The following is a 24,516-nucleotide window of genomic DNA, read 5'->3' on the forward strand; positions in this document are numbered from 1 at the left end:
TTTATATTCGGATCTGTTACATGTGTTTGAATTTTTATATTTGGATTTGGCTTACCTTTGTTAGTACCCCATAAACTCTATGTTTATTATAGTAACATATTTTTTTGAATGTAATTGTTAATCATTACTGTATATATCTAGCTAACACATATAAGCAAAATCTTGATTGACGAGAAGCTTAAATCATTTAGCATATAAGTTTCACTTGTTTCTTGCATATCGTCTTTATCTCACAGTAACATGTAACATATAATCACTAATATAACATAGTAACATTATACTAATAATTGCTGATACATTTAATCGTTAGTAGTTACACTTGTTTCTTTGACAAATATTAGTTGTCTGGGCTACGGGCCAACCCGCTAAAAACCCGAACCGTTATCTAAACCGGACCGGGACCAACCCGGTGAAACATGGGCCGGTCCTCGGGTCACGTTTCTTGTACTTTGCGGGTTGCGGGTCGGGCCGGTCCATCACTGGTCCAGGTCAGGTTGAGCCCATGATCACCCTTATATCTATACTATATTATAAAGCAGATTCTTTAAAATTTTAAGTTTTAGCATTTACTTCCCCAAAATACCCCTTCTGTCAATTATGTATTACTAAATACCATTTCTCTCTCCTCAAATCTCAACCAATTATATTTTTTCTCTCTCCTCCATAAATCATTTACTCATCCAATTCATTCAAAATCTTTTATCTCACAAACCGTACATCGATAAATTATAAAAATTATATGGGTGTTCTTAAAATTTCATGTTCTTTCATTAGAGATGTCATTCGATATACTTTCGACGAATTTTTAATCCGAGGGCGGAACCCGTACGGTTAAGGCCTTTGGCTATCACACTTTATGACCTATCATCCCACCATCTCACCGTCGCAACACGCGGGTACTTACTCTCGTATATATATATATAGGGTAAGGTTCATGTAATTAAAAACTATTTATATATGAATATAGGTAATTATAAGTATAAATTGATAGCTATAGTGTTTTTTTTCTTTTGGCACCATTGTTCGGCTTGTGGTAGTAGGATTCAACAGAACTGTATTAAGGCTCTAAATATACTCAAAGGAACACAAATGAAGCATTTAGGAGCAAAGGTAAGGTAACATGCCCAAATGCATTGTGTAGAAGACGACACTCATCATTTAGGAACAAAGGTGCTTCTGTGCAGCCTCTTACCCATGAATTTAGGCATAGTTTGCCATGGATTTTTACCACGGCCAAAACCTAACACAATTGTTATTGAAACTTAATTATACTAATTAAATGTCAAAGTAACAGGGGCTAATACTACTGTAATTTTGCATTTTGACACACTATGATGTCAAAGTAATAGGGGATTGGGGGCTAATAAAATGTTAAGTTTGTGTTTGACGAAATGCATTTGTATGCTTAATTGCTTATGATTCTAAGGGGGTGGGGGTGGGTGTGGGCTTCGGCTTTTCATGTGGTTTGGGTGAAAGTGAATATTGTTTCCACGACCACCTCTTCGGTTTTTGTTCGGTTTCACACAGATCGGTTTTTATATGTCTTGGAAATGTAAATTGGACTTTTTTTTTTTTTTTTTTTGCATGGATTGAGTTTAAGTGTTTAACTGAAAACCAATTAATCTCCTTAATTTTTTTTAATAATTAAATATATGTTGTATCATGACACCTTATTAAAATGATGAAATTTTGGTTTGATGGGTGTTAAATTAATACTTGGCAATATATGAGTAGTTGTTGGTTTGAATTAGTTTCGGTTGATGTCTCATGACAGTACCCTCTCCTTTTGTATGAGTTATGAAAGCTTTTAGTCACCTTTTACTAGGAAAAGCAAACATATGACAAATATGTGTGAGATTATAAGTCGTTGCCGTTGATATTAACATGGGAAAGGAAAACCTTCATATATATTGAAAAGTTTTACTCTAAATATATTTTATACACTTTGAACCCACAACGTTCAAAAAAATAAAAATTTGAATCCACGATCTGGGTAACTCAAACACCAGACACACCACTATACTCGAGACCGGCTTAGTTGTTTTTTTTCTTTCTTTCTTTCTTTTTTTTTTTTTTTTTTTTTTATGGTTTTAGACATGCAGGATCAATTTTGGTGGCTCTAGATTATGAAGCTTTTTGATTGAATCTGAAATATTATTATATTGAATGGTAGAAAATAGGTTCAAGAAAATATTAATGGGCAAAGAATCTTCGCTTTACTGGGTTAATGCAATCACTTTAGTTAGCATCGATATATAATGCTAGGCCTAAAAATTCATAGACAGGGACCAGAATTTGGTACTTTTTAGTTACTAATTTATATTTATATACTCCTTCCGTCCCAATTTAAATGTCTTATTTAACTTGTCAAGTTTTTTCTTTATAACTTTGACCGTAAATGATTTTCTTATTAGAGAGTCATCTAATAAGAACAGTTTAGAAATACATACCATATGAGAACCAATAGAAAACTTCTACATTATTAACCATTAAAAAAAGTTAATTTAGACAATTGGAAAATATATTTAACTTACAATATTTTTCAAGCAGTTATTATTTAATAAATTAACTTTCTTTTCAAATTTAATTTGATGTACAGTACGTACACTAATTACATGTTGTATAACAATAACTACCTGTTGTTATATGATGACATGGTTTCCTTTGGAATTTGAGTTGGGTATATGAAGAGACATGTCGTTAAGCCCAAATTATTATATAAAGACATGGGTTTCCTTAAATGAAACACACACACATACACTTACGCTCCTATATTCAAAAAACTGCAATGACCACCATGTTGTCATTGCTGGCTTCACTGGCAGTAATCAGTGGTGCATGGTGGGCTTGGATGGTGATTCAATGGGTTTGGCTAAGACCCAGAGCCATCGAAAAATGTTTGAGGAAACAAGGTCTCGATGGACCATCATATAAGTTGTTGCATGGTGACACGAACCAATTAGCCACCATGTCTCGAAAGGCAGCTTTGAATCCCAAACCCTTAAGCTTTTCCGACGATTTCCTCCCCTCTGTTCTTCCGTTCTACCACCACATCATCCATACCTATGGTAACTATGTTTTTCTATGAAATTTTTTTTATTGAATTTACCTATGGTAGTACTTAGTAGCCAGGGTTTTGAGTATTAAACTATGCACAACAAATTAATGCAATCTTAATTAGTACCTAGTTGCCTATAATAACGATATATAACATACAGTACGTTGTATCCAGATTCAATATTAATTAATCATGCAATATCTACCAGATTGTGTATAGTTTGGTGTAGTGCAAACCCTATATACCAAAATCCAGCATGTCCACAAGATATATGGATCGATGTATATTTCTCTTACACCTAGTACATTTTAGAAAAATCAGATTTTATTTTGACAAAACTTAAAGTATATGCATAAAAAAAAGTCATGTGGTGCACAGACACATCTAGACGCACTCCTAGTTTGGTATAAAGTATAAACCGATCATATATGGGCAAAAACAACTTTTGTTTATAAATTTGTCGATATGATGAACTTTTTTTTTTTTAATGGTTTTGACCAGATAGCTAGCATATATATGTTGCAGGTAAAAATTCATTTGCATGGATAGGACCAACGGCAAGGATCACTATCATGGATCCTGAACTAATCAAGGAGGTTTTGGTGAATAATAAGGTTTACAAAAAACCAACCCCGAACCCACTGGTCAGGTTCTTGGTTTCCGGAGTTGCGGGCTACGAGGACCAAAAATGGGCCAAGCATCGCAAGATTCTTGCTCCTGCTTTTACTCAAGATAAGTTGAAGGTAATTTAACGTCCAAAGCCTCGTTTACTTTTTGCAGATTTAATAAATAAAAACTTAATATAATAAGTTAAATTTTATGCTTTTTTTCCTTGATAAGAAAACATAACCGTCATATATACAAACATTTCTTATCCGTTAAGCCACTTATGAAACTCATCACCTAATGACTAAAAAACCAAAACGGGCACAATAAAAATGACATTTTTTACTCATTCATTACAATTTACACAATAAATATAATTTACTAATAAGTTTAAAGAAATTTGGATGCCTGTGATGAATTCCATCTGAACTACTTAGAATGTTTAAACATGTGAAGAAATTGTTCACTCGAAATAATACACAAGCTAAGTCTCCAACTCTTTTCTAAGTGATTAGCGTAACCCTTATTTACAAGTATTTACTAGTTGCCTTCTGTTCAAATTGTAGATATGTGTGAAAGCCCCATAAATGTATGTGTTGAATTCATTTTTTTGGTATGGCAGCATATGTTTTCAGCTATGTACACGAGTTGTAACGACATATTGGTGAAACCATGGTCAAAGTTGGTTTCAGAGAATAATGGTTCGTGCGAGTTAGATGTGCAACCTTACATTGATGATTTTTCTAGTGACGTGATCTCACAAAACGCATTTGGGAGTAGCTATGAACAGGGCAGGAGGATATACCAACTTCAAAAGGAACAAGCCATGCTCACAAGCAAAGTTCTTCAGTCAGTATATCTCCCAGGGCGAAGGTAAACGATAACTTCATAATCCTTTTTCCACAACATAAACTCAGAGTTTTCGATAAAAGCATATGCTGTGTAGGTATTTACCTACCAAAACTAACAGAAGAATGAAGCAAATCGACAGTGAATTGAGGTCTATTCTAAGCAAAATCATGGAGAAGAAAGAGCGTGTGATGCTTTCAAAAGAAAGTGATGATCACGAAGATTTACTATCTTTGTTGTTGAAATCGACTACAAATATAAATGAGAATCTAAGGATGAGTGTTGACGAGGTTATGGGCGAGTGCAAATCTATTTATTTTGCAGGGCAAGAGAGCTCATCGAATCTCCTGCTTTGGACCATGATTTTGTTGAGCCAACACCCGATATGGCAAACAAGAGCACGGGAGGATGTTCACCAAGTTTTTGGACACAATAAACCCAGCTACGAAGGGTTAAATCACCTCAAAATTGTAAGCATATATCTGACCAAATACAAGAAATTCTGATAAGTATTGTTAATAGACTGTCGTTTCATCAATATTTAAACTTTTCGTTTGATCAGGTAACCATGATACTATATGAAGTTCTTAGACTGTACTCCCCAGCTACCATATTCACACGAATCACATACAATGAGACAAAACTCCGGAACCTAACCGTTCCAGCCGGGGTACAATTTTTGTTGCCGGTTATATTTGTACATCACGATCGTGAAATTTGGGGAGAAGATGCAAAGGAGTTCAATCCTGAAAGATTTTCTGAGGGAATTGCGAAGGCAACAAAGAACAGGGTCGCCTTCTTTCCTTTTAGTTGGGGTCCTCGGATATGCATTGGGAATAACTTTGCCTTGATGGAAGCTAAGTTGGCTATATCAACAATTCTACAAAATTTCTCGTTTGAGCTATCGCCTTCTTACACTCACTCACCTGTGTATGTCGTCACACTTCAACCCCGACATGGTGCTCACTTGATTCTCCACAAGATATAGCCCTCAAGCCCATAACGGAATCGTATAAAGAAGTGCAGAATACCAGATGATGGAGAATAATTTTATTTTTCTTATGTTTCGTGTAAAAGTGTGTTTAACATGGTTTGTGATTGATATTTTCTTTGGCCTTGAAGACTTGGTGTATATAATGCGATTATTAGTCTTGTGACAATCTTTCTAAGAACATTCTTAGGAGTGCAATAAGACCTTATACTAAGAACCAGTTCCCTCCATTTTTTGGCAAGCAAAATATACTCACTACTCAGGTGTGCATAAGACCTTATCCTAAAAACCAGCTCCCTTTATTTTTGGACGAGAGGACCAAGCCTTATGGATCTTGTCAGAAGTCCAGTTAGTCCCTTAACTGAACAAGGTCCCAAATTGTTCATGACTTGCCTTGGCTTTATTTGGCAAGTAACAGAGCCTACAAGCAGTCAGGAACAATCTTGATGGGCTGACCATAACAGACATGTGGCCACCCAGCAGGGCCCAAATTCCTTCATACAGCCAATACCATACAAGGATCTGAATTCAACTTTTCTGAAATGTGGCTATTATCTGTTAATGTACACTTTAAGATTCTAAAATCCAATCCTATAAGGGTAATGGTGTGGGTTTTAGTTTGTAAGGCCTAACATCTCCTCCTGGCTTAGCTTAGGGTTATCTTTGATATGCTCCGATTTTGTGGTTTACTTTTGGACTTAAGCTTATTTTGCAAGTACAGGTCATGATAAGCTCATAAGTTAAAAAATAAACCACAAAATCAGGGCTTATCAAATATAAGCCAAATACAAATAAGTCTAAATAAGCTAAGCCAAACACCCCACACCTTCTCTCTATTTCAATGTTACTATAGCCAACTCTTTGTATTGAACTTTCATCAATTATCATAAACTAATACTCTTCAGTTTTCTCATAATATAAAAAGACGACATTTCACAATTATATGACTAAGAATGAATATCAAATACTCCGGAGTATATATATGCAGTTAGGAACATTGAAAGATCTATTAATCATCATTAACAAAATCAAATTCAAATATACAGCTTCACATTTTGTTTATTCCCATTCTTATACTCTATTCGCTCTACAATCTATCTCGAATTGTGCTGCATATCCTAAGAAGCATGATGGATAGAAGTGATACCTTTAAGAACTCCCATTCTGTGCTTAATATCTTAGTACTCTTAATATCATAAGAATCCAAAACCGTCTATCGGCCACACCTATACTCAAAGCAGATACAAGTGCAGAATTAGATATAACAAAAACCTCTTACATTCAAATAACAGTGATAAAATTAGGTACTCACCCTACAACAAACTTTGCCCTGAATAAGTCCATAAGGAATCGGACCAAAATTTCGAGAATCTTTAGATGCATAAATGTTATCCCCTTGAATCCATACATGTCCCTTTGGTACCTATTAGTTCAAATCACAAAAACAAAACATCATTAGCGGGGAAAAAATATAGAAAGAAGAATGATGATGCATAAAAATGCATACATCTAGATGATACTTTCAACAAAGCTTATATAGTTTACTGAACTAACAACTTTTCACCAATTTGCATTGTAAACTATTATCACATCAAAAAGGTATACTATTTCTTTCCTCTTTTTTAGTTATGATGTAACAAAGTAACCTGTTATAGCAGGTAAGCTAGTAACATGAAACTGACTTTTGATGATATGGCCTGCCACATCACCATTCTTGTTACATACCAATGACTACAGTAACAATACTCAATCCTGCCTAGCGGGGTGTTACATACATTGCTAGCAAAAAAAAAAAAAAAAGTTCATTACATACGATAACATTTTTTGGATATTCAAATAGACGACAACCCTAAACAATTCAAGTCAAACCGTCTAAGGCCAATATAAATTAAGCACACCAACTAATCCAAACGAACTCGAACAAAAATATAAAAAGGTTAAAATAATTATGAGCATTACCACAAGAGTATGGGATCTATCACCGCGGTTCGGATTAACCAAAAAGGAAACGCTTTGGCCTTCCATTGCCAATATTCTTTTAGTTATCATTTTTCTTGGGTTTTCAGGGGATTGTACTAACACAACATCACCCGGTCCCACTTTCCCTATCCTATGTGATATAAATTCCGACAGTACAACATCCCCTGTTAAATTTAAGGTTGGCAACATACTTGGTCCATATACCTGCACAAAACCCCCCACCACAATATTACAACCTATACATATACATACACACATATGTATACATACATATAGATAATGTATTACAACTTACAAGGGTTGGGGAAAAGATGTAAGTATTGGTGACGTGGAGTAAGCAAAGGAATTTGGCGAAAATGGCAGCTCGATTTATTGATTCTTTAGCAAGACCACTGAATCTGCCCAACCATAATAAGCTCATTTTTGTGTTGTGTTATATAAGATTTTGGGGAAGAACAGGATATAATGATGTTTTTTTTATTTATTTTATGTATTAATCAAAATAATAATATTGTTTTCTTGTTATCCAATTCAATTTGGGGTTTTTAGCAGAAGTTTCAATTTCGACACTCTAGGATTAAGTTGTTATTTTGTGTGTGTATACCTTGTGTTTTTGATTTGTGTAGTTTTAGTCCTTTTAACTTTTGGGATTAATCAAATCGGAAAATAATATGGAAAATTTGTTAGAACAAGTATTTGCATCACATCATTTTTGCGAACAATTACAAAAACTGTGATAAAAATACAATAACAACATCAATGATCCTAACTAATCTACTATGAACCCAAGAATGATCAAATTTGTTAAAATTCTTGGTCTCTTTATTCCTCATGAGAATCGGCTAAGGTTTTCGCAAGCGTCTGAGACACAATGCACTTTTCCGCAACGTATAGCTTCTCTTGCACCGATGGGTCTTTTATCATCGCTTGTAGTTCTTCATCGAGTTCCTGCAAGTAAAGTGCGTTTATACATCTAAAGGTTTTGTATCAAGTACTTTTTCAGGCCCCAAATTTCTGAATGAGATAATGAGTAATAATTAATTACCAGAGAAGACGACATGAGTTGCAAAACACCAACTTGAGCTTGCAAGAACCTGATATACTTATAAGCAGCTTGAAACATTTCAGCCGTGGTCATTTTATGTCCACCGGGCACAAGCTTTCCAAGCTCCGACGTCTTGCTACTTATCTTCCTGCGCCTCACTCTTGCTGCCATACTTTGCGCTGATAACCTCTTAGAACCATTACCGTTACCCTTGCCAATGTAGTCGTGCTCCTTCATTTGTACGTCTTGATCAATAAAAACATTAGGACACGCGTTACCAAAATCATAGAAATCGGGTTGCATTTGCTCCATAGGAAACATATCATAAACTAGTGGATATGAATAATGAGAAGTCAAAGACTGATATGAGTTATACTCTGGCTGTGTTTGTTCAATGTGGGTGGCCATTGGAAAGAAGTACGGATCATGAGGATCAGATACAAAGGGCAGATTCGGATAATAATATTGTTGAGCAATAGTTGGTAATGAAGAAAGTGGATTATTGTTGTTATTATTATAAGATAATGTTGGGAAATTGATTGAGTTATGAAATGGGAGGTTATTGTTGGTGGTGGTGATGGCGTTGTTGAAAGTTGAAAAGTGAAGATTGTTGTCATGAAACGGTAAGAAATACGGTGGCGGAAGGACGTCGGTGTCGTTGTTGTGGTGTTGATAGAATGTTGTTGGCCAGTTGTTCGAGTTGAAGCTGAGAGCAACCATTGTGAATGACTAAATTAAGGAAATCAAAGAGATGGAAGTTGAATGATATTAGACCTATGTTTGCTTCTTATATATATAGAAACATGGAATGGATTATAACCGTGGGGGAAAAGGTCAATAGGTGATTAACTGATCCCTTATTATTAGGAGAAGATTAAGGGGATTATTATTTTACACCTAGACAAATAATAACCTCTTGGGTAAGTGGTAAATACATATTTCAGGGTGTTTTTTACTTCATTTTGGCTGTGTTATTGTGACTAAATGTACCATTTATATATTTATTAATAATAAAGACTTTCAAAATAAACCAGTTTCAGAAGTTACTGTATATGCATTAAAACTACACTTTGAGCTCGTTTGACCCGCTAGGAAAAAAAGATGACCCGAAATGACCCATGAGTCGTAGAAGGCTGAACATGCCATCAAGTTTGATCAAAACCCCAATGTTACCAGTGTAGAAAAAACTCAATCTGAAAAGTATCTAAAAATGCAATAAGAAATGGTCGCCTTGTTCCTCACTATATATACAGCCAAATTTTCACAATTATATAGAAGTTCTATGAACCATGAAAGTGAAAAACACTTAAAATTATGATCGATCATATTTAAAGAATATAACTAGTATACAACACCCATGAATGTTTATTTCCTTTTTTCCAACTATATGAATTTCCTATAATTCTATAATGTTTTACAGAAGCCGATCCAGAACGAAGGACACCTTATAACCTCCAAGAAGCAAGAGTGTTTCTTGACAGATTCAAGGACAACAGATTAAATGCATCATACTGAACCCCGCAGTTTTTTAATGATAGGAGTTAGTCATTGTCCCAGTTCAAAACCATCAACAATTTTAGTCAATACGCTCGAGATTGAACTTCACCATCCCCTCAAGGGCTAACCGAAATGCGCTCTGAGGAAGGCATTGAAGACACTGGATTGCCATATCAGCTTTCTGTTTAGCTAAACTCTGTGCTCTTTCAATCGCACCACTATTCATCACCAACTGAATAGCTTCATCAAGGGATCCCGTTTCACAAAATTCTGACTCGATGATGTCTCTCAGCTTTGGCTCCTTTTCAAGAGCAAAAATAACAGGTGCAGTCAGGTTTCCTTTAGCCAGGTCACTGCCAGCGGGCTTTCCCAGTTGCTCGGCTGACTGTGTGAAATCCAATATGTCATCGACAACCTGGAACGAAAGACCAAGATTCTTGCCATATTGATACATCTGCTCGCTGACATCTTTGTCAACACCACTAAAGATTGCTGCTCCTTTTGTGCTAGCAGCGATTAATGAAGCTGTCTTATAGTAGCTTTTGATCAGATATTCATCAAGTTCAACATCACAATCAAACAAACTTGACGCCTGCTTGATTTCACCGCTTGCAAAATCTTTAATAACCTGTAAAAGCACAAGTCTTAGCTCTCCATTTTGGTTTATTTTTTAATGGTTTCAATCCTTTTGAAGTATGAAAAATGCAATGACATACCTGGCTAATAAGCTTTATAACCTCAAGATTTTCAAGATTTGCTAGGTACCATGATGATTGTGCAAACATAAAATCACCAGCTAGAACAGCCACTCGTGTACCGTACAGCTGATGGACGGTTTCTTTCCCTGCATACACAAAGATAAGTGTTAACTTTTACTAAGGGATCAGGCAAGATGACTTTCATTTGAAAGCTCACAAACTAAAGGTGCTTGGAATTGGATGTGTGTTTGAATTCCGTTCAAATCTGTAGAAGTGAAGCTTAAATTTGTAACACTCATATACTAGAATCTGGCAAACTCCTAGTTATTAGATAAAGTAGCAAAAAAATGACCCAAAAGATATTATGGTGAAACCGATTATCTATCCTTAAATGATCTGATTTGTTGTACCTCGTATGAATCTATAAGATCTAGTTTACCCTTGAATATTTCTAGTTTACCCAAAACTGATATTCTGATTTCTGACTCTTGAACAGACAGATACTTGGAGATAAATATCGTTCATCAGTTCCCAAAAGTAAATCCAAACACCCTCCCTTAAGTGCAAGATGGGCATTGGCACCGTCATTGTGCTAACTATAACTTTTCCAGGTATTTTATTTCTTATTACCCTTAAGTTACAAAAACATCATCTAATGATATCTACATACTCAGAAGACTTTACCTCTTCTCATGTCACTTTCATCCAAAACATCATCATGTATTAAGCTGGCAGTGTGGATCATCTCAATGATCTCCGCCAAACGCCTATGTTCTCTTGTAAGTTCCCTGATTCGCAAAAAAAGAACTTACTACATATTTACAACTATATAAAACCATTGAGGGATTAAAAGAAAGAAAAATATGATACTCACTCTAAACCCATAAGGGCTGATGTGGCTCTTGACACTAAGAAAACCAAAGCTGGTCTCATTCTCTTCCCACCAGCACTAAATATCTGTTCAGCGGCAGACATCAAAACTGGGTTTTCCGCACCAACAATCTACAACACCAAAAACATATTAGTAATTTAAGAATATTTTAAAAAATACCAAAAAAAACAAAGATCAGTAGCGGCCGAAATATCTGTAACGTGTGACCAATGATGTCTAGCAAAATTAGAGCCAGAAAACCATCGCAGAGGGTGCAAAGTTTACAAATTGATTACTTACTTTAAGATCTCATACTAAAATCTTTCAAAAAAAAAAGAATGTCAAAAGGTTGGAGGTGGGGTTGTTCATGATCAAACTCCCCTCAAAACTGTTGTCTATTCTATTTCAAATCATTGTGCCACAAAAGTGGTCTATTGACCTTTGAGTCAAATTCAAAAACAATCTTTAGTAACCCGTTCTTACGTAGTATTTGCTTACTAGTCACAACACACTGTTCCCGACTCCCGCCATATCAGTTATTACAAACATTTAATTCTAATACAAAATCACAAGCCTCGATCTTAAATCACCTTAAGCTAATAAATTTCACTCAAACATGTCAAGATAAATTCAAACAGATACTAATCACTCTTGCCCTGTTTGTTATCAAGGTGATTCATTAACAAAGAAGTTATGTTTTCAAGTCCCATTCAGAACAAATGTGCCGAAACAGTTAGTCAATATCTGTCTATCAGAATATATATAAAAAAAAATGTACTAAGATGAAAACAACATATAACTCACAGATTGTAGATTCTTGTTCAATGTTAAAAGGTCATCAGAAACAACTTCAAACAAATCAGTTGTACTTTCTTTCTTCTCACTTAATACGGTTGGAGGCCCTGGTACATCCCCTATTCATAATAACAAATAAATCAAATCACTAAACTAAATCACAAAGTACCACAAATTTTAATAAAACAGCATACTGCTAACCATAATCACAATATAGAAAAAAAGGATGGTTATGTTGTTATGTACAATATAACCTTACAACTACTGTTAACAGAACCACAGCTCATTAGCAGAATAAAAAAAAAAGGAAGCAAAATAAAATGAGTAGTACCATTAACTAAAGTCCCAGGAGCTTCAGTTGAAAACACTTTACACTTTGCAATGTTACCATCACGCCGGAAACACACCAATCTCCGGCCACCGCCATTAGCACCAGCACCGCCACAATATCCTCTACCAACAGTCCGGATCATTTTTCTTGCATAATTTCTCTTAGAAAGCCAATTAAAAGAACACCCACAAGCATTATTGAAATCAAGAAAACCAGCTGCTGCTCTACTAAATTCAAGATTATGGCATGTAGCCGGCATCATCATATATATTTATCCCCAAGATCAAAGCTTTTTTCAATAAAACTTAAAACCCACCTCACAAAACCTCTTTATTTCAATATAAGCAAATACCCACAATACAAATTCCCATTTATTTTTAAAAGAATTATATTTCAAGAAACAATGTGAAATGAGAGGAGTAAAATGAAATGAAATGAAATAGTTAAGAGGGGGCTTTGCAAAACTGTAATCTTGTTAGAATAGATATAGGGAAGTTTTAGTGGATCCAGAAAGTCCACATAGTTTAATGAATAGAAATGAAAATGGTTTTTTTTTCTTATTTAAAAAACTTGGTATTTCTTTACTTGGAAAGTTTAGTTGCCACAAAATTGAGAGGGATTTGAAAAAGAGTGATTGTTTGTGGGGTGTGTATATATATTTTGTTAAGGGGGGTGTTGTATTTGGTATATGTAAAGAGAGTTTTGGGAGAAAAGGGTCAACCTTATCTATGGCTTAAAATTGTGTGTGTGGCATTGCAGTTGGTGGCCAATTGAGAAACGTTCATGAGTTGTGTGATGTTGGGCAAAACCTTTTTTTTTTCTCCTTATTTTTCTGTAATTTGTACATGTTGTTTTTCTTTTTTGCAATTTTTTTTTAAAAAAAAGAAGAAGCTATATTCACATAAGAGTAATCACATTATATACTGCATTAGTATTATTTTACTATATCATATAAGGTTATGATCATTTAAAAACTAAAATTTTCGTGAAAACTAGAAAACTAACCAAAACACACTGTGATCTGAATAAAATACACTCTGTGTTAAGTTTATATCAAAGCGTATTTGAATAATTTTCTGATTTTCGGGCAATAATAAAAAAACACTGTGATTTAAAACGTAATACAATGTGTTTTTAGATTATACAATAAAAACACATTGTATTTTTAAAAAACACAATTAATACACATTGTGTTAAATTCAGATCACAATGTGTTTTCGCCAGTTTTTTTAGTTTTCACGGAAATTTTAATTTCGAAATTTACATTTTACATATCATATATGGTGTGTTTTTAGAGCTAAGTCTCAAGTTTTATTCTCTTTATGTAAACATTACCATTATCGTTGATATAACCCACATCATCAATGATTCGATAGAATTATGAAGATATATGAGAAGAAAAAAAAAAAAGTTGTCATTTTTTGGACAATGCCAGCAAGATAAATCTTACTGATTTATCTATTTAATCTTGTGTATATATTGTATGTATTGTATATCATAAAATTTGTATCTATATTAAGGAAATTTACTATGCATAGAAAGTTTTTACCTTACAAGATAAAACAACCCTCCATTTAGAATTTGTTTTGCATAAAAAAACAGATAAATTATGAGCACCATTGTTTTTTATTAAGAAAACTAGCTAATATCACATTATAGAATTGTTAAAAAGAGGCATGATATTTTTGTGAACACTATGGTACTTTATGCATTTACGAACATGGTACCCGTGTAATGCGGCTGCAATGGTGGGGAAGGCGGTCTAGTGGTGTCGGTGATGGTATCTATTCGTGATGCTGGCGGTGTCAAGTGGTGTAGGTTGATATAATTGTGATAGTGGAAATTTTCAGAAGATAAGGACTTAAAGTGTTAATTATTAAAATAGAGGTTTAGATTGTAAATTAATTTATTAAAGGCTATATATAAAAAGTTAAGGGCAATTCTGATAACTAAAATGTAGAATTACCTAAAATAGAAATGGGGCTTTTTCTTTATAATAAGGGAATATAGATAAGGGTTATATATAAAAAGTTAAGGTCAATTCTGGTAATTCAAATGTAGAATTACCTAGAATAGAAATGGGCCTTTTTTTTTTAAAGAAATATAGATATAGATATAACATGTACAAGTTTTAAATGCATGTATCGATGTATGGACAAAATTAACAATTTAGATATGAAAATGATATATTTATATAATTATTAAAACAGTAGTTAACCGAATGATTTTAAAGCATCCTCAAATTAAAACTATCTTATAACATTGCCACATAAGCTTTAATCCTATATGGCATTTTTATAAATTTTTTGCCATTAATTTAATTATAAAAAAAATGAAATAAAACTAAAAACTCAAGAGATATTATTTAACGTTGGACGGTATTTTTCTTTAACAAATATTTGGTTTCCTACCTTGCTCTAATTATACTAACATTAATTTAATATTAATCATATAATGAATTAAATATTACCTACCGAAAAAAACACATTAGTGTTCATCGAATACAATATATATAGGATTTAAAGGTTCTAAAGTTATCTTTTCATCTCATATTTCTTCAGCTACTCAATGCTTAAATTCTTTTAATTATACTATCTAAATATACTAAATTAAATAAAAACCATATAGCCAGTTCCACTTTAGTGGGCTGGTGAGGCATTATGCCTCTGGTGGTGCGAACGAAGGTTCGAGCTCCATAAGGAGCAATTGGTGTATTAGATTTAGAATAGGTAGGTTTAGCCGTTCAAAAAAATAAAAAGTAAAATAAAATAAAAACTATATATACATAAAGTTTTAAGAAAATAAAAATAAAAAATCAAATCCTATATCAAGATATAACACATATAGCTTACAATCTATTCTAATATTTATATTATATCAAGATATATTTTTAAAAATCATAATTTTCACAACTAAATTGAACATATTATGTTTATTGATTACTTTTTGTTCATGTCATTTTTTGTTTATAGATATAACTAAACAACATGAACAACTTTTTTAAACAACCGCACATCGTGCGGATAAAAGACCTAATGAAAGTATATATCTTTAACAATATCAGTTATTAACGTGTTTTGTTTTGAAAGCATCTTCGGGTTTTTTCCCCGAACGAAATGAGGCTATCATCACACCGCTTGCCACTGGAAGAGTATGTGGTGACTGGTGAGTTTGGACAAAATGACGTTGTGTACTTGTGTGTTATTAATTTATTTTGAGCTATTATATGAGGTATTATTGAATATTATTATGTCAGTTTTTATTTAGTGTGACTTAACGTGACAAATGAGATCGTTATAATCATTTTGGATGCTAAACATTCTCCCATGAAAAAAGTTGGTAAAAACTTTTAAAACAAGATCCTTCTCTAAATCTCACACTTAAGCTAGTTAAGTTTTCAAAGTCAAATGGTCATTTATTGAGCCAGGACCATCAACGCATATGAGTACTGATGATTATTTTTTCTAATCGAGTAAATCTTCTTTTCTTTTTTTCTTTAAATCAGTCGCCTTGAGGATGTTCAAAATGTATCTTATGCTATAAACTTATAATTACTTTATCTTTAAAATACGGAGTACTATTTTCTCTTTATAAGTTGAAAATGACATTTCTGATGTACATAGTTTTGTACTTCTAAATGTGTGTTGACGTGTTGATTTATGGACTATCACTCTACTTTTCTTTTTCTAAGGGCGCTATAAATTTACACAACATGTACATATTGTTAGAAAAGAGTTGTAAGGAGGACGATTTATAAAAGTGACATTGTTTGCTTTAAAAACTTTGTTTTAAAGTGCATCCAGATATCATGAACTCAGGTCAACTACTAAATCATCATTATTATTTTTTATATTTTATAATATAATTCACATGAAATATCATTCCCTTTTTTTAATTCTTTTCAAGGACTTGAATTCATGATTAATGCACATGTTATTTCACGGTGTAACTAAATGTATAGAGGTAAATGATATTTCATGTGAATTATATTATATGACTTATAGCTCTTTTAAATTAAGTTCAATACAATGATTATAATTTAGTACTGTAATAATTTAGTAACTAAACGTATACAGCTTGAAAGTTCCTTCTTGCCTCAGGAGCCAAAAGGAATGCGCCTGGAGATTAAACCAACCTGCCAAGGGTTGTGAGGCTGGACCATGTCAATACAATGATTTAGTATTATGCGTCCAAAGATCATGAAATATCATCCTAAGCTCTTTTAAAGCTTATTGAAGTGGATCACAACTTTCTTAAAGCTTTATTAATCAAAAAATGTTCAATATGCTGTAACTACAAATTTAAAGGCGTCCATCCTTTGTTTGATTGTCATAATGACGTGTATGTAACTGATTTGAAAAAATTCACCAGGCTAAAATTAGTATTAAAAAATTAAAATAAAATATATACTAGTATAAGTTATCACAAGTTTCACCACTCTAATAGTGAGAGTGATGACACATTCACAAATCACAATAACATTCGTCATATATAACAATTATTATTGGTGGGTTTTACTTCCAATTTAACGTTGTACCTTCTGTAACGGTTAAATTGGTGAGTTTTCGCTCCCTTGTGGTCCCTGACTTCGTGGATCGGTCGCTAGTGACTGCTCGTCTGTATGGATGTAACGGCTAGCCGTTCCATGACACGAACATTAAAAAAAAAAAAAACAATTATTATTACTTTGGACAGTTGTATAATGTATTTGTACATTAATGATTGTTGGTTTGAAAAACTGTTTGTGAATGTAATAATTGGGCCTGTCCACTCCACTAGCTAATAAAAAGATTAGTCACTCATTGAGAGCTAACGAAGATTATATTACTTGGCCCATTTCAAAACTAATATTACGTATAACTAATTACATGGTTATATACTAGTTAACTATAACTCACCAAAGATACACACACACACAAATATGTACGAGTATATGATTGTGAGATTATCTATCACATGACTCGGAAGATTAATGATAACGCAGCTCAACAAGATATTTGCATTGATCTCAATATATACAGGCAAAAAGGGCGCGCGTAGAGTCAAGAAAGATACCAGCCATTAGAAACTAATGAAAACCTATCATGGAAATGTCACATTTGGGATACCCGTGCACCAAACTATATAACTACGTAGATTTCAAACACGCAGTAAAGGTCTTCTTGTAATTCTGCAGTTTCAAGAATTAACATTAGTTTGCATACAAAACCTAGGGGGATAGAAAAAGGGTTTAGTGCGACGGAATGCAACTAACTATGCCCAAAAAGTTATAGTGTGCACAAACTAACATTTTTGTTTATTGTATGCATAAACTTGGTAAAAATGTTTATATCATGTAACTTTTTGTGACCGACCAATCAAAACCTTACACGTGGCCTGTTGAAAAAAAAAAATTTTGCACGTGGCAACTCATATGGGCTGCCACGTATACACATTGCATGATTTGAAATTTTTTATTAAGTTTATGCATACAATAAACAAAAATGTTAGTGCACACTATAACTTTTGGGCATAGTTTGTTTCATTCCGGCGCACTAAACCCATAGAAAAAAGATGACCAGCAAACATCATCTTGCCTTCCTAGACGAGACAGCTCACGCTCCTCAAGTAGCATCTCTTTCAGTGATTTTCCAGGCATCTCATTCGCAAGACAACTACAAATGCAGTAACCAAATGTGTGATGTAGAAAACAAAAATATACTACAAGCAGGTGCATATAAGAGGGTATTTGAAAGGATGTTATTATATGATATTGAATAATCAGATGCAAAGGATATCCAATGAATGTTTGGATGTGCATATACTAAGCAGTTTATGACCTGGTGTGTTTGAAAAAATCTATAGAATTTGGTGTATAAACAGAATAAATGACAAACAAGACCTTCATATTTATTCTTGATAATTAATGATATTATTACCAAATATTATGTAAAAAAGAGGGGTAATTAAGCAATATTAATATTCCTACTATAACAAGTTATATCGTAGCATGTATATAAGCCAAACGTAATTAGAACATTATACTTAAACACCAAGAGCTGACGGCGCCACGATAATCAAGTACTCGGTTCTTTAATGCACATCCAAACACCCCAATGTGCATCTTTGTGTATGTACTATATCATCAATTATTTATGTTATGGATATTTTACGCACCTATGAAAGAAGTCAAGAGAGAGCAGCCTGTGGTGTATGACAAAGTCGCTACCAACATAAGTGACAATAAGATTACCGGCATCAGGGTGGGGCCAGCTTCTTGAGGTAGGAAACCTGAGGACGAATGTACCAGGGTCCACAAGGCAGTTTCCCGGGCCATGAAGTGAAACTTCCGCTTCTTCTTTTGTAATGAGTCCTTCAATCCATCTTGAATCCCACATTTCATTAAGCCCATTTTGTGACAAACCGAAAGCCACGGGGTACAGCCAACACCACAACTTTTCAAAGTTTTCTTTACTCACATGCTCCTGGCAACCACTTATACTCCTCAAGACCTCAAAATCCTGCAAAATTCGAGTAAAACTTCTGATTATGACTCGTCAATAGAGGTGGAAATTTTGTTCCTTCTGCCTAGATCTAGGCTAAGTTGGTCATGTTCTATCTCTAAAAGGTCAAACAGGATATGCTAAAATATATGAAGAAAAAGGGATCAGGTCAGATGGATCAGAAGTCATCCAATATGTAATGCATAAATCCTTCCTGATTTATCCAAAAATTTCAAATTACTTGATTCATGTCTATCAGATCATTTTTACAAAATTTAGAAAATTGACAAAACTAGTTTTCACGGATCAGGCCAACCTGGCCCTTTTTACCTATTACAATAGCTCTGTTCTAGTCCAAAACCACACCCGCCGATTCACCTCTTTTTCTATCTCTACCGTTATGGATCTTATCAGACATACACACACCAACCTGTAATGCCAGATATCTGTTCCGGCAGCAAGAAATTCTCATGAACTGGTCACGGATCACAAGAATCATATTATTCCACGAGACATTGCAGTTGTTTTGTGATAACAAGTTCCAAACCTTCATTCCGTCCTCTATCATTCTCTTTGAAATTCTTATTTGGTTCCTGAAACCCCATATCAATTATAAATTAAGATTTTTAATCTGGATCGATATATATAACAGCAACTGTTTTCAATTGGATGTTTGTTGGAAAATAATGAACAGAGCATGTTCATTTTCAAGAATAAATGCAAATTACCGATGATGAAGACAGCCTGTAAACTGGGAAACCTGAACTGCAAAGACCATAATATCTTTTTCAGAAACTAAACTTGAAAGTTCCTTTAGAAGTTGAGACCTTTCGGTCAAGCTTCCAAGACAGTATTTGAAGACAGCTACATCTGAAATTGGACTTCCGTCACACGTGTTTGTTGCTTCACCACTATCAGAATCAGATGATGTGTTGCACGTCCGTTCATGTGTTTCTTGCCTGACATCTGGAGTCAAAGCCGTACGTTCATTTGTTTCTGGTCTGAGTTCTGGAGTCAAAGTCTTACAGTTCAATGTTGCATCCTGATGCAAAACAATGAGTCAAAATGCATAGCTTTTATTACAAAATCGAACTACTAGATTTAACATCCACAACAATACAACATCGTTTTATAATGTTCAGACATTTTAAGCAGATGTTTGAATCTGTGAATTGATTATGTGATGTTGAACAACCCAAATCAAATGTTTGAATTTGTAAGAAAACAGATTTTAGAAAATGGTGTTAGCAATTGCTTCTGCAGCTTGAAGTTGTTATAATTAGAAAATCAGATGTTTGAATTTTGGCAAATTCTATGTATATACAGAAAGCATAGTAAAAGAGTCACAAGGGACAGTTTTGAGGAAGGAGACATTATCTAAAATGTGAATATGTATCCCAACTTAAGTTAAGGGAAAAGAGTAAACGGGTAAATTTATTTTACCTTCAGAAAGTATGCTTTGTTGCAGCAGCTAGTATGGAACCAATTACCCAAAACTGATTATTTGACCCAACAACATTGTAAGGCAGTAGTGAATCATTCAAACGTTACAAAAATATTACTATGACTAATAATCCAAATAACCACTTGTAGTTAAAGTAGAATCAAAGATTTGAATGAGCTAGAAAGTAATAGAGTAAGAGATTTACCTCATTGATTCCAGGATCACGTTGTTTCAACAAATTATCAGATTTTGTGCTCATAAAGGGAATTCCTTGACCCAACTTGATCCGTTTTGATGATGGAGCCGGTTTTGCCTCATGAACAACATTATTCACAGCTTCTAGTGAACCACCATTGAGCCAAGATGTTCCACCAACAACATGCATGGCAGAGGTTGACCGTTTCCAAATCAAAGTAGATGGACGTGCATTGAGGCTAGGTGAAATACATCGCATCAAAGGCGAATATGCTTCAAGAAAACGGTGTCTTTTCCCCATTTTTGTAACACAAAATTTAATACGAAACAGCCTGTTATCACACTTCGATGAAAGCTGAAAACACAGAAAAAAGGAATATGAAAACTTTAATGGTAGTTCAAGTTAGAGACTGTTTGACCATTGTATCTGGTTTTCCTTGCAAAGCAAACAATCTTTCTTGCAATAATGCAAAAACAAAAGAAAAAGAACATTATGGCATCATGCGAGAATGAGCATTTGCTGGACAGAAAAGGGTTGTTTGGATGTGAGTTACTTACTATTGCAATATGAAGTCGTGATTATTGATTCGTGTTAAGTTTTTGGGTAAACTAATAATGATTTTAATAATTTCATGTCCAGATAAACTTAATACAATTCTGTTTCTCTAATTAAAAAAAACTACTTTCAATATTAATATTTGTCGAAAGAGCATTCAATCAACTTTGGAAGTGGGATGTTTTTTTTTTTTTTTTTTTGCATTTTCTTACAAATGGTGGCTTGCATAATACCAAAAAAAAAAAAAAAGAAGTAAAAACTGCTTATTTATTCTAATACAAACCAAGAATCATGTAAATGCCTCTTTTATTGGGTAAAAGGGTTCGATATAAATGTCTCTTAGCTTCTACAAGAAAGAATCACTAGAATAATTGTATAACTACCTGAGATATCTTAAGCCTAAATGAAGCATGCCCATCGATTAGTTTAATTGGTCTATCCCAAGAAGCGAACTCGATTCCATCATTAATTGTCAATAACGGAGCTTCTGAATCATCTAGTTTTTCAACGGGTGCCCCATTGTCAGCATATGTAAGTGTAGCAACAACCTGTAATTAGAAACATAATATGCTTAACTTCATTTTGAAAATTGTAAATAATAAGAAATGAAAGTGCCAGTTTGCAGTGAAAACCTCCATTTCTTTATTCACTGTGTGCCCAAATGCATTCATGAGAGCAACATTCATTGAGAAATTCCTACAAAAAGATGCCTGCATAGAAGTTTACCAAATTTAATAACAGAAAAATACACAATATGTCCTAATGGCACGAACCCTTTAAATTAGCATTTATTAGATATATTATTAATGTGAAAATGAAAAGACATGAAAAGGAATCCAAGGAAGTCAATGAAAGGAGGGTTTGGATGCGGCTTTAAAGTGATGGTTGAGAAATGATGTCATGTTGATTACTCTTAAGTGTTTGGTAAAACTGATTATGGTTCTGACTTTGATTATTAGGGTTAAGTCATTCACTTTGGAAACCCAGGTAAGGAGTTGGTGTAAGAAAATAGAACCATTGAGATACATGCAAGCTTATCTAATTATCCACTTTAATTGACCTATAATCTTATTTTCATTCTGATTATTCAAACAAAGTAAGTCTTGAAAAGCAGGTGTTATTGTATACGCCACCTTGAAATATAAGGTTCAAGAATGCTAACAGGTAACTGAAACATACTTTCCTTTCTAAATAGAGGAAAATGCTCAACGACAAATGCAAATATGGAGGGAAACATACCAAAAAGTTCAAACTAGTGAAACATGCAACTATTTGTTACATTTGTATATTTAATACATGATTATAAGAAGCAATAATGGGGAAATTTTGACTAAAAACTTACCTTCCCACCAACAACACTCCACACACCGTCACTATCTTCTTCGATATTTCTGACACTCATAGCATCAAAATAAAGTTGTACTGGAGGGTTCTGGCAACAAAACAACAATTATGAGTATCAAAATCAAGGGCAGACAAGTAACTGAACTTTATTAATAGAAAAAATAAAAAGTCAAGGATGCACCTTAACAAAATAATCTTTAATACATGACATGGTAGGCAAGATCTCCACACCATGGACATCAATCGAGTCATTTTCATTAGCACCAACTAAGGATATCTTTTTTAGACTATCAGATGTGCAGGTTACACGCATCTCCCCAGCAATCGCACCATTAAAGTAAATTCGGATAACATCAGTACATACCTGATTTAAAACAAACAGTTATAAAATTCAAATAGTCAGGTTCATCAAAGATACAATACATGCATTAATATATAATGACTTTATAGGATTTGCAAATTTTGTTTACGATTTTACCTCACAACCGACATGAACCCATTTATTCAAAGGTATTTCATTCTTGGTTCTTGCACATAGGCCTTGAATAATCGGACTTGTATCCTTACCAATCGGGTAAAGCACCATTTCTCTACTTGCAGCCAATGCAAGAAAAGGTCTAGCACCAACTATATCAGAATTGTTCTGCAAAACCATATAAAAATGGTTTTCGGTTAGCGAAAAACTAATCATTCACTCCAGTAGCATTATCCAACTAACGTATTTGAACCATTTCAAGAATCATCTTCACCAACATAACCCATGAAGATTACAGATCATACAAGTTACCTTCCAGCAATAAATCAACAAACTTCAGCATGGTTTATGTAGAAATGTGTCTCATTGGACCAAAATCGAAAAAATTCCTTCAACGGTACAAAAACTAGTCGTTCACTAACTAGCATTATTCAACTAAAAATTTGTCAACTTTAACTTAATTAATATAGAAAATTATGATATTGATTACCAAAAACACCTCCAATCAATACAAAAGAAATCATCCAGCCAAAAAACTTATTGAGTGGGTTCATAAACAAAAATTTTTAAGGCTTATAGATAAATTCAGGGGTTCAAATACAAATTTATATAAACTTTATACTAAATAACACCAGAGTTCTGGATAACATTTTGTTTTAAATGGTAACTGCAACCTCTCAGGCATATATAAGCTCCACATCTGCCACTCACTATATTCAACTAAAAAAATTGACCCATCTTTGTGTGTGTGTGTGTGTGTGTGTTCAACAATAAATCTTTCAACTTTAACACAATAAAAATACAAAATACATTATTTTAGTCATTAAAATCTAAATTCACAATCTTAAGACTAAAATGTATCAATGATCATTTTTCAATTATAACAAAAAAGATTCAAACTTTGGATCAATACAAGTAATTTCTTGAAAACCCCACAAAATTAAAATACAAAATTTAGTTGAATTATCAATATAAATAAATAAATATAAAAAACAAACCTGGTGAATAAGTGTAGAAGGAAAAGGGGATGAATCTGTGGGTAAAAAAATCCAAAAACAAAGTGAAAAACTGCTTTTTACATTATTGGTAATTTCCAATTTGAAGTTGTTTAAGGAAGTGTAAAGATGATTATCATTGACTACATTTGTGCCCATTTTGGATGATTATTATATGTTCAAAGGAAATGTTCAAGGAAACAGAATTTAGGGCAAGTGAAAGAACAACGATATAAGTTGTTGTTTTGATTTATGTGTATGTGTGTGTTTTAAAAGGTTAGTTAGGGTGTGTCTCTGTCTGGTA

General features: G+C 33.6%; 5 protein-coding genes across 5 annotated transcripts; 1 reads left to right on the top strand and 4 right to left on the bottom strand.

Moving 5' to 3' along the window:
- The first annotated feature begins 2,754 nt into the window (after positions 1-2,754).
- On the top strand, positions 2,755-5,724 carry LOC122598439 (cytochrome P450 72A397-like). Its single transcript, XM_043771031.1, has 5 exons — positions 2,755-3,068; positions 3,584-3,801; positions 4,287-4,537; positions 4,611-4,983; positions 5,076-5,724. The coding sequence occupies exons 1-5, from the start codon at positions 2,789-2,791 to the stop codon at positions 5,499-5,501; spliced, it is 1,548 nt and encodes a 515-aa protein (XP_043626966.1). The 5' UTR covers positions 2,755-2,788; the 3' UTR covers positions 5,502-5,724.
- Positions 5,725-6,435: 711 nt separating this feature from the next.
- Positions 6,436-8,014, bottom strand: LOC122597787 (mitochondrial inner membrane protease subunit 1). The gene is made up of 4 exons (XM_043770356.1): positions 7,780-8,014; positions 7,464-7,688; positions 6,817-6,927; positions 6,436-6,730 (listed from the first exon to the last, which is right to left on the bottom strand). The coding sequence occupies exons 1-4, from the start codon at positions 7,903-7,905 to the stop codon at positions 6,698-6,700; spliced, it is 495 nt and encodes a 164-aa protein (XP_043626291.1). The 5' UTR covers positions 7,906-8,014; the 3' UTR covers positions 6,436-6,697.
- A 165-nt stretch (positions 8,015-8,179) lies between these two features.
- On the bottom strand, positions 8,180-9,262 carry LOC122598704 (transcription factor bHLH53-like). Its single transcript, XM_043771278.1, has 2 exons — positions 8,530-9,262; positions 8,180-8,432 (listed from the first exon to the last, which is right to left on the bottom strand). Exons 1-2 carry the CDS (start codon positions 9,247-9,249, stop codon positions 8,307-8,309), a joined length of 846 nt encoding a protein of 281 aa, XP_043627213.1. The 5' UTR covers positions 9,250-9,262; the 3' UTR covers positions 8,180-8,306.
- Positions 9,263-9,825: 563 nt separating this feature from the next.
- Positions 9,826-13,183, bottom strand: LOC122596409 (solanesyl diphosphate synthase 1, chloroplastic-like). The gene is made up of 6 exons (XM_043768981.1): positions 12,722-13,183; positions 12,400-12,509; positions 11,599-11,726; positions 11,409-11,512; positions 10,743-10,870; positions 9,826-10,654 (listed from the first exon to the last, which is right to left on the bottom strand). The coding sequence occupies exons 1-6, from the start codon at positions 12,984-12,986 to the stop codon at positions 10,106-10,108; spliced, it is 1,284 nt and encodes a 427-aa protein (XP_043624916.1). The 5' UTR covers positions 12,987-13,183; the 3' UTR covers positions 9,826-10,105.
- A 4,507-nt stretch (positions 13,184-17,690) lies between these two features.
- On the bottom strand, positions 17,691-24,503 carry LOC122596285 (SH2 domain-containing protein A-like). The gene is made up of 12 exons (XM_043768833.1): positions 24,216-24,503; positions 23,221-23,385; positions 22,924-23,106; positions 22,741-22,830; positions 22,031-22,108; positions 21,782-21,946; positions 20,853-21,197; positions 19,932-20,245; positions 19,634-19,796; positions 18,878-19,221; positions 18,298-18,375; positions 17,691-17,891 (listed from the first exon to the last, which is right to left on the bottom strand). Exons 1-12 carry the CDS (start codon positions 24,369-24,371, stop codon positions 17,861-17,863), a joined length of 2,112 nt encoding a protein of 703 aa, XP_043624768.1. The 5' UTR covers positions 24,372-24,503; the 3' UTR covers positions 17,691-17,860.
- Between the last annotated feature and the right edge of the window lie 13 nt (positions 24,504-24,516).

The sequence above is a fragment of the Erigeron canadensis genome, chromosome 4, assembly GCF_010389155.1.
Source record: "Erigeron canadensis isolate Cc75 chromosome 4, C_canadensis_v1, whole genome shotgun sequence".
NCBI lineage: Eukaryota > Viridiplantae > Streptophyta > Magnoliopsida > Asterales > Asteraceae > Erigeron > Erigeron canadensis.

Coding starts and splice junctions, on each gene's coding strand:
- LOC122598704 (XM_043771278.1), bottom strand. CDS start 9,249: ATGGTTGCTCTCAGCTTCAACTCGAACAACTGGCCAACAACATTCTAT. Junction 8,433..8,529: donor AACTCATGTCGTCTTCTCTG/GTAATTAATTAT, acceptor CTTTACTTGCAG/GAACTCGATGAAGAACTACA.
- LOC122596285 (XM_043768833.1), bottom strand. CDS start 24,371: ATGGGCACAAATGTAGTCAATGATAATCATCTTTACACTTCCTTAAAC. Junction 23,386..24,215: donor CTTCTACACTTATTCACCAG/GTTTGTTTTTTA, acceptor ATGGTTTTGCAG/AACAATTCTGATATAGTTGG. Junction 23,107..23,220: donor GGGTTCATGTCGGTTGTGAG/GTAAAATCGTAA, acceptor GTTTTAAATCAG/GTATGTACTGATGTTATCCG.
- LOC122598439 (XM_043771031.1), top strand. CDS start 2,789: ATGACCACCATGTTGTCATTGCTGGCTTCACTGGCAGTAATCAGTGGT. Junction 3,802..4,286: donor TTACTCAAGATAAGTTGAAG/GTAATTTAACGT, acceptor TTGGTATGGCAG/CATATGTTTTCAGCTATGTA. Junction 4,984..5,075: donor GGTTAAATCACCTCAAAATT/GTAAGCATATAT, acceptor TCGTTTGATCAG/GTAACCATGATACTATATGA.
- LOC122597787 (XM_043770356.1), bottom strand. CDS start 7,905: ATGAGCTTATTATGGTTGGGCAGATTCAGTGGTCTTGCTAAAGAATCA. Junction 6,928..7,463: donor ATAGATCCCATACTCTTGTG/GTAATGCTCATA, acceptor TTGAACTAATAG/GTACCAAAGGGACATGTATG. Junction 6,731..6,816: donor AGGGCAAAGTTTGTTGTAGG/GTGAGTACCTAA, acceptor CTTTGAGTATAG/GTGTGGCCGATAGACGGTTT.
- LOC122596409 (XM_043768981.1), bottom strand. CDS start 12,986: ATGATGATGCCGGCTACATGCCATAATCTTGAATTTAGTAGAGCAGCA. Junction 11,727..12,399: donor TGAACAAGAATCTACAATCT/GTGAGTTATATG, acceptor TTGGTGTTGTAG/ATTGTTGGTGCGGAAAACCC. Junction 10,655..10,742: donor TTATAAAGCTTATTAGCCAG/GTATGTCATTGC, acceptor GTGCTTTTACAG/GTTATTAAAGATTTTGCAAG.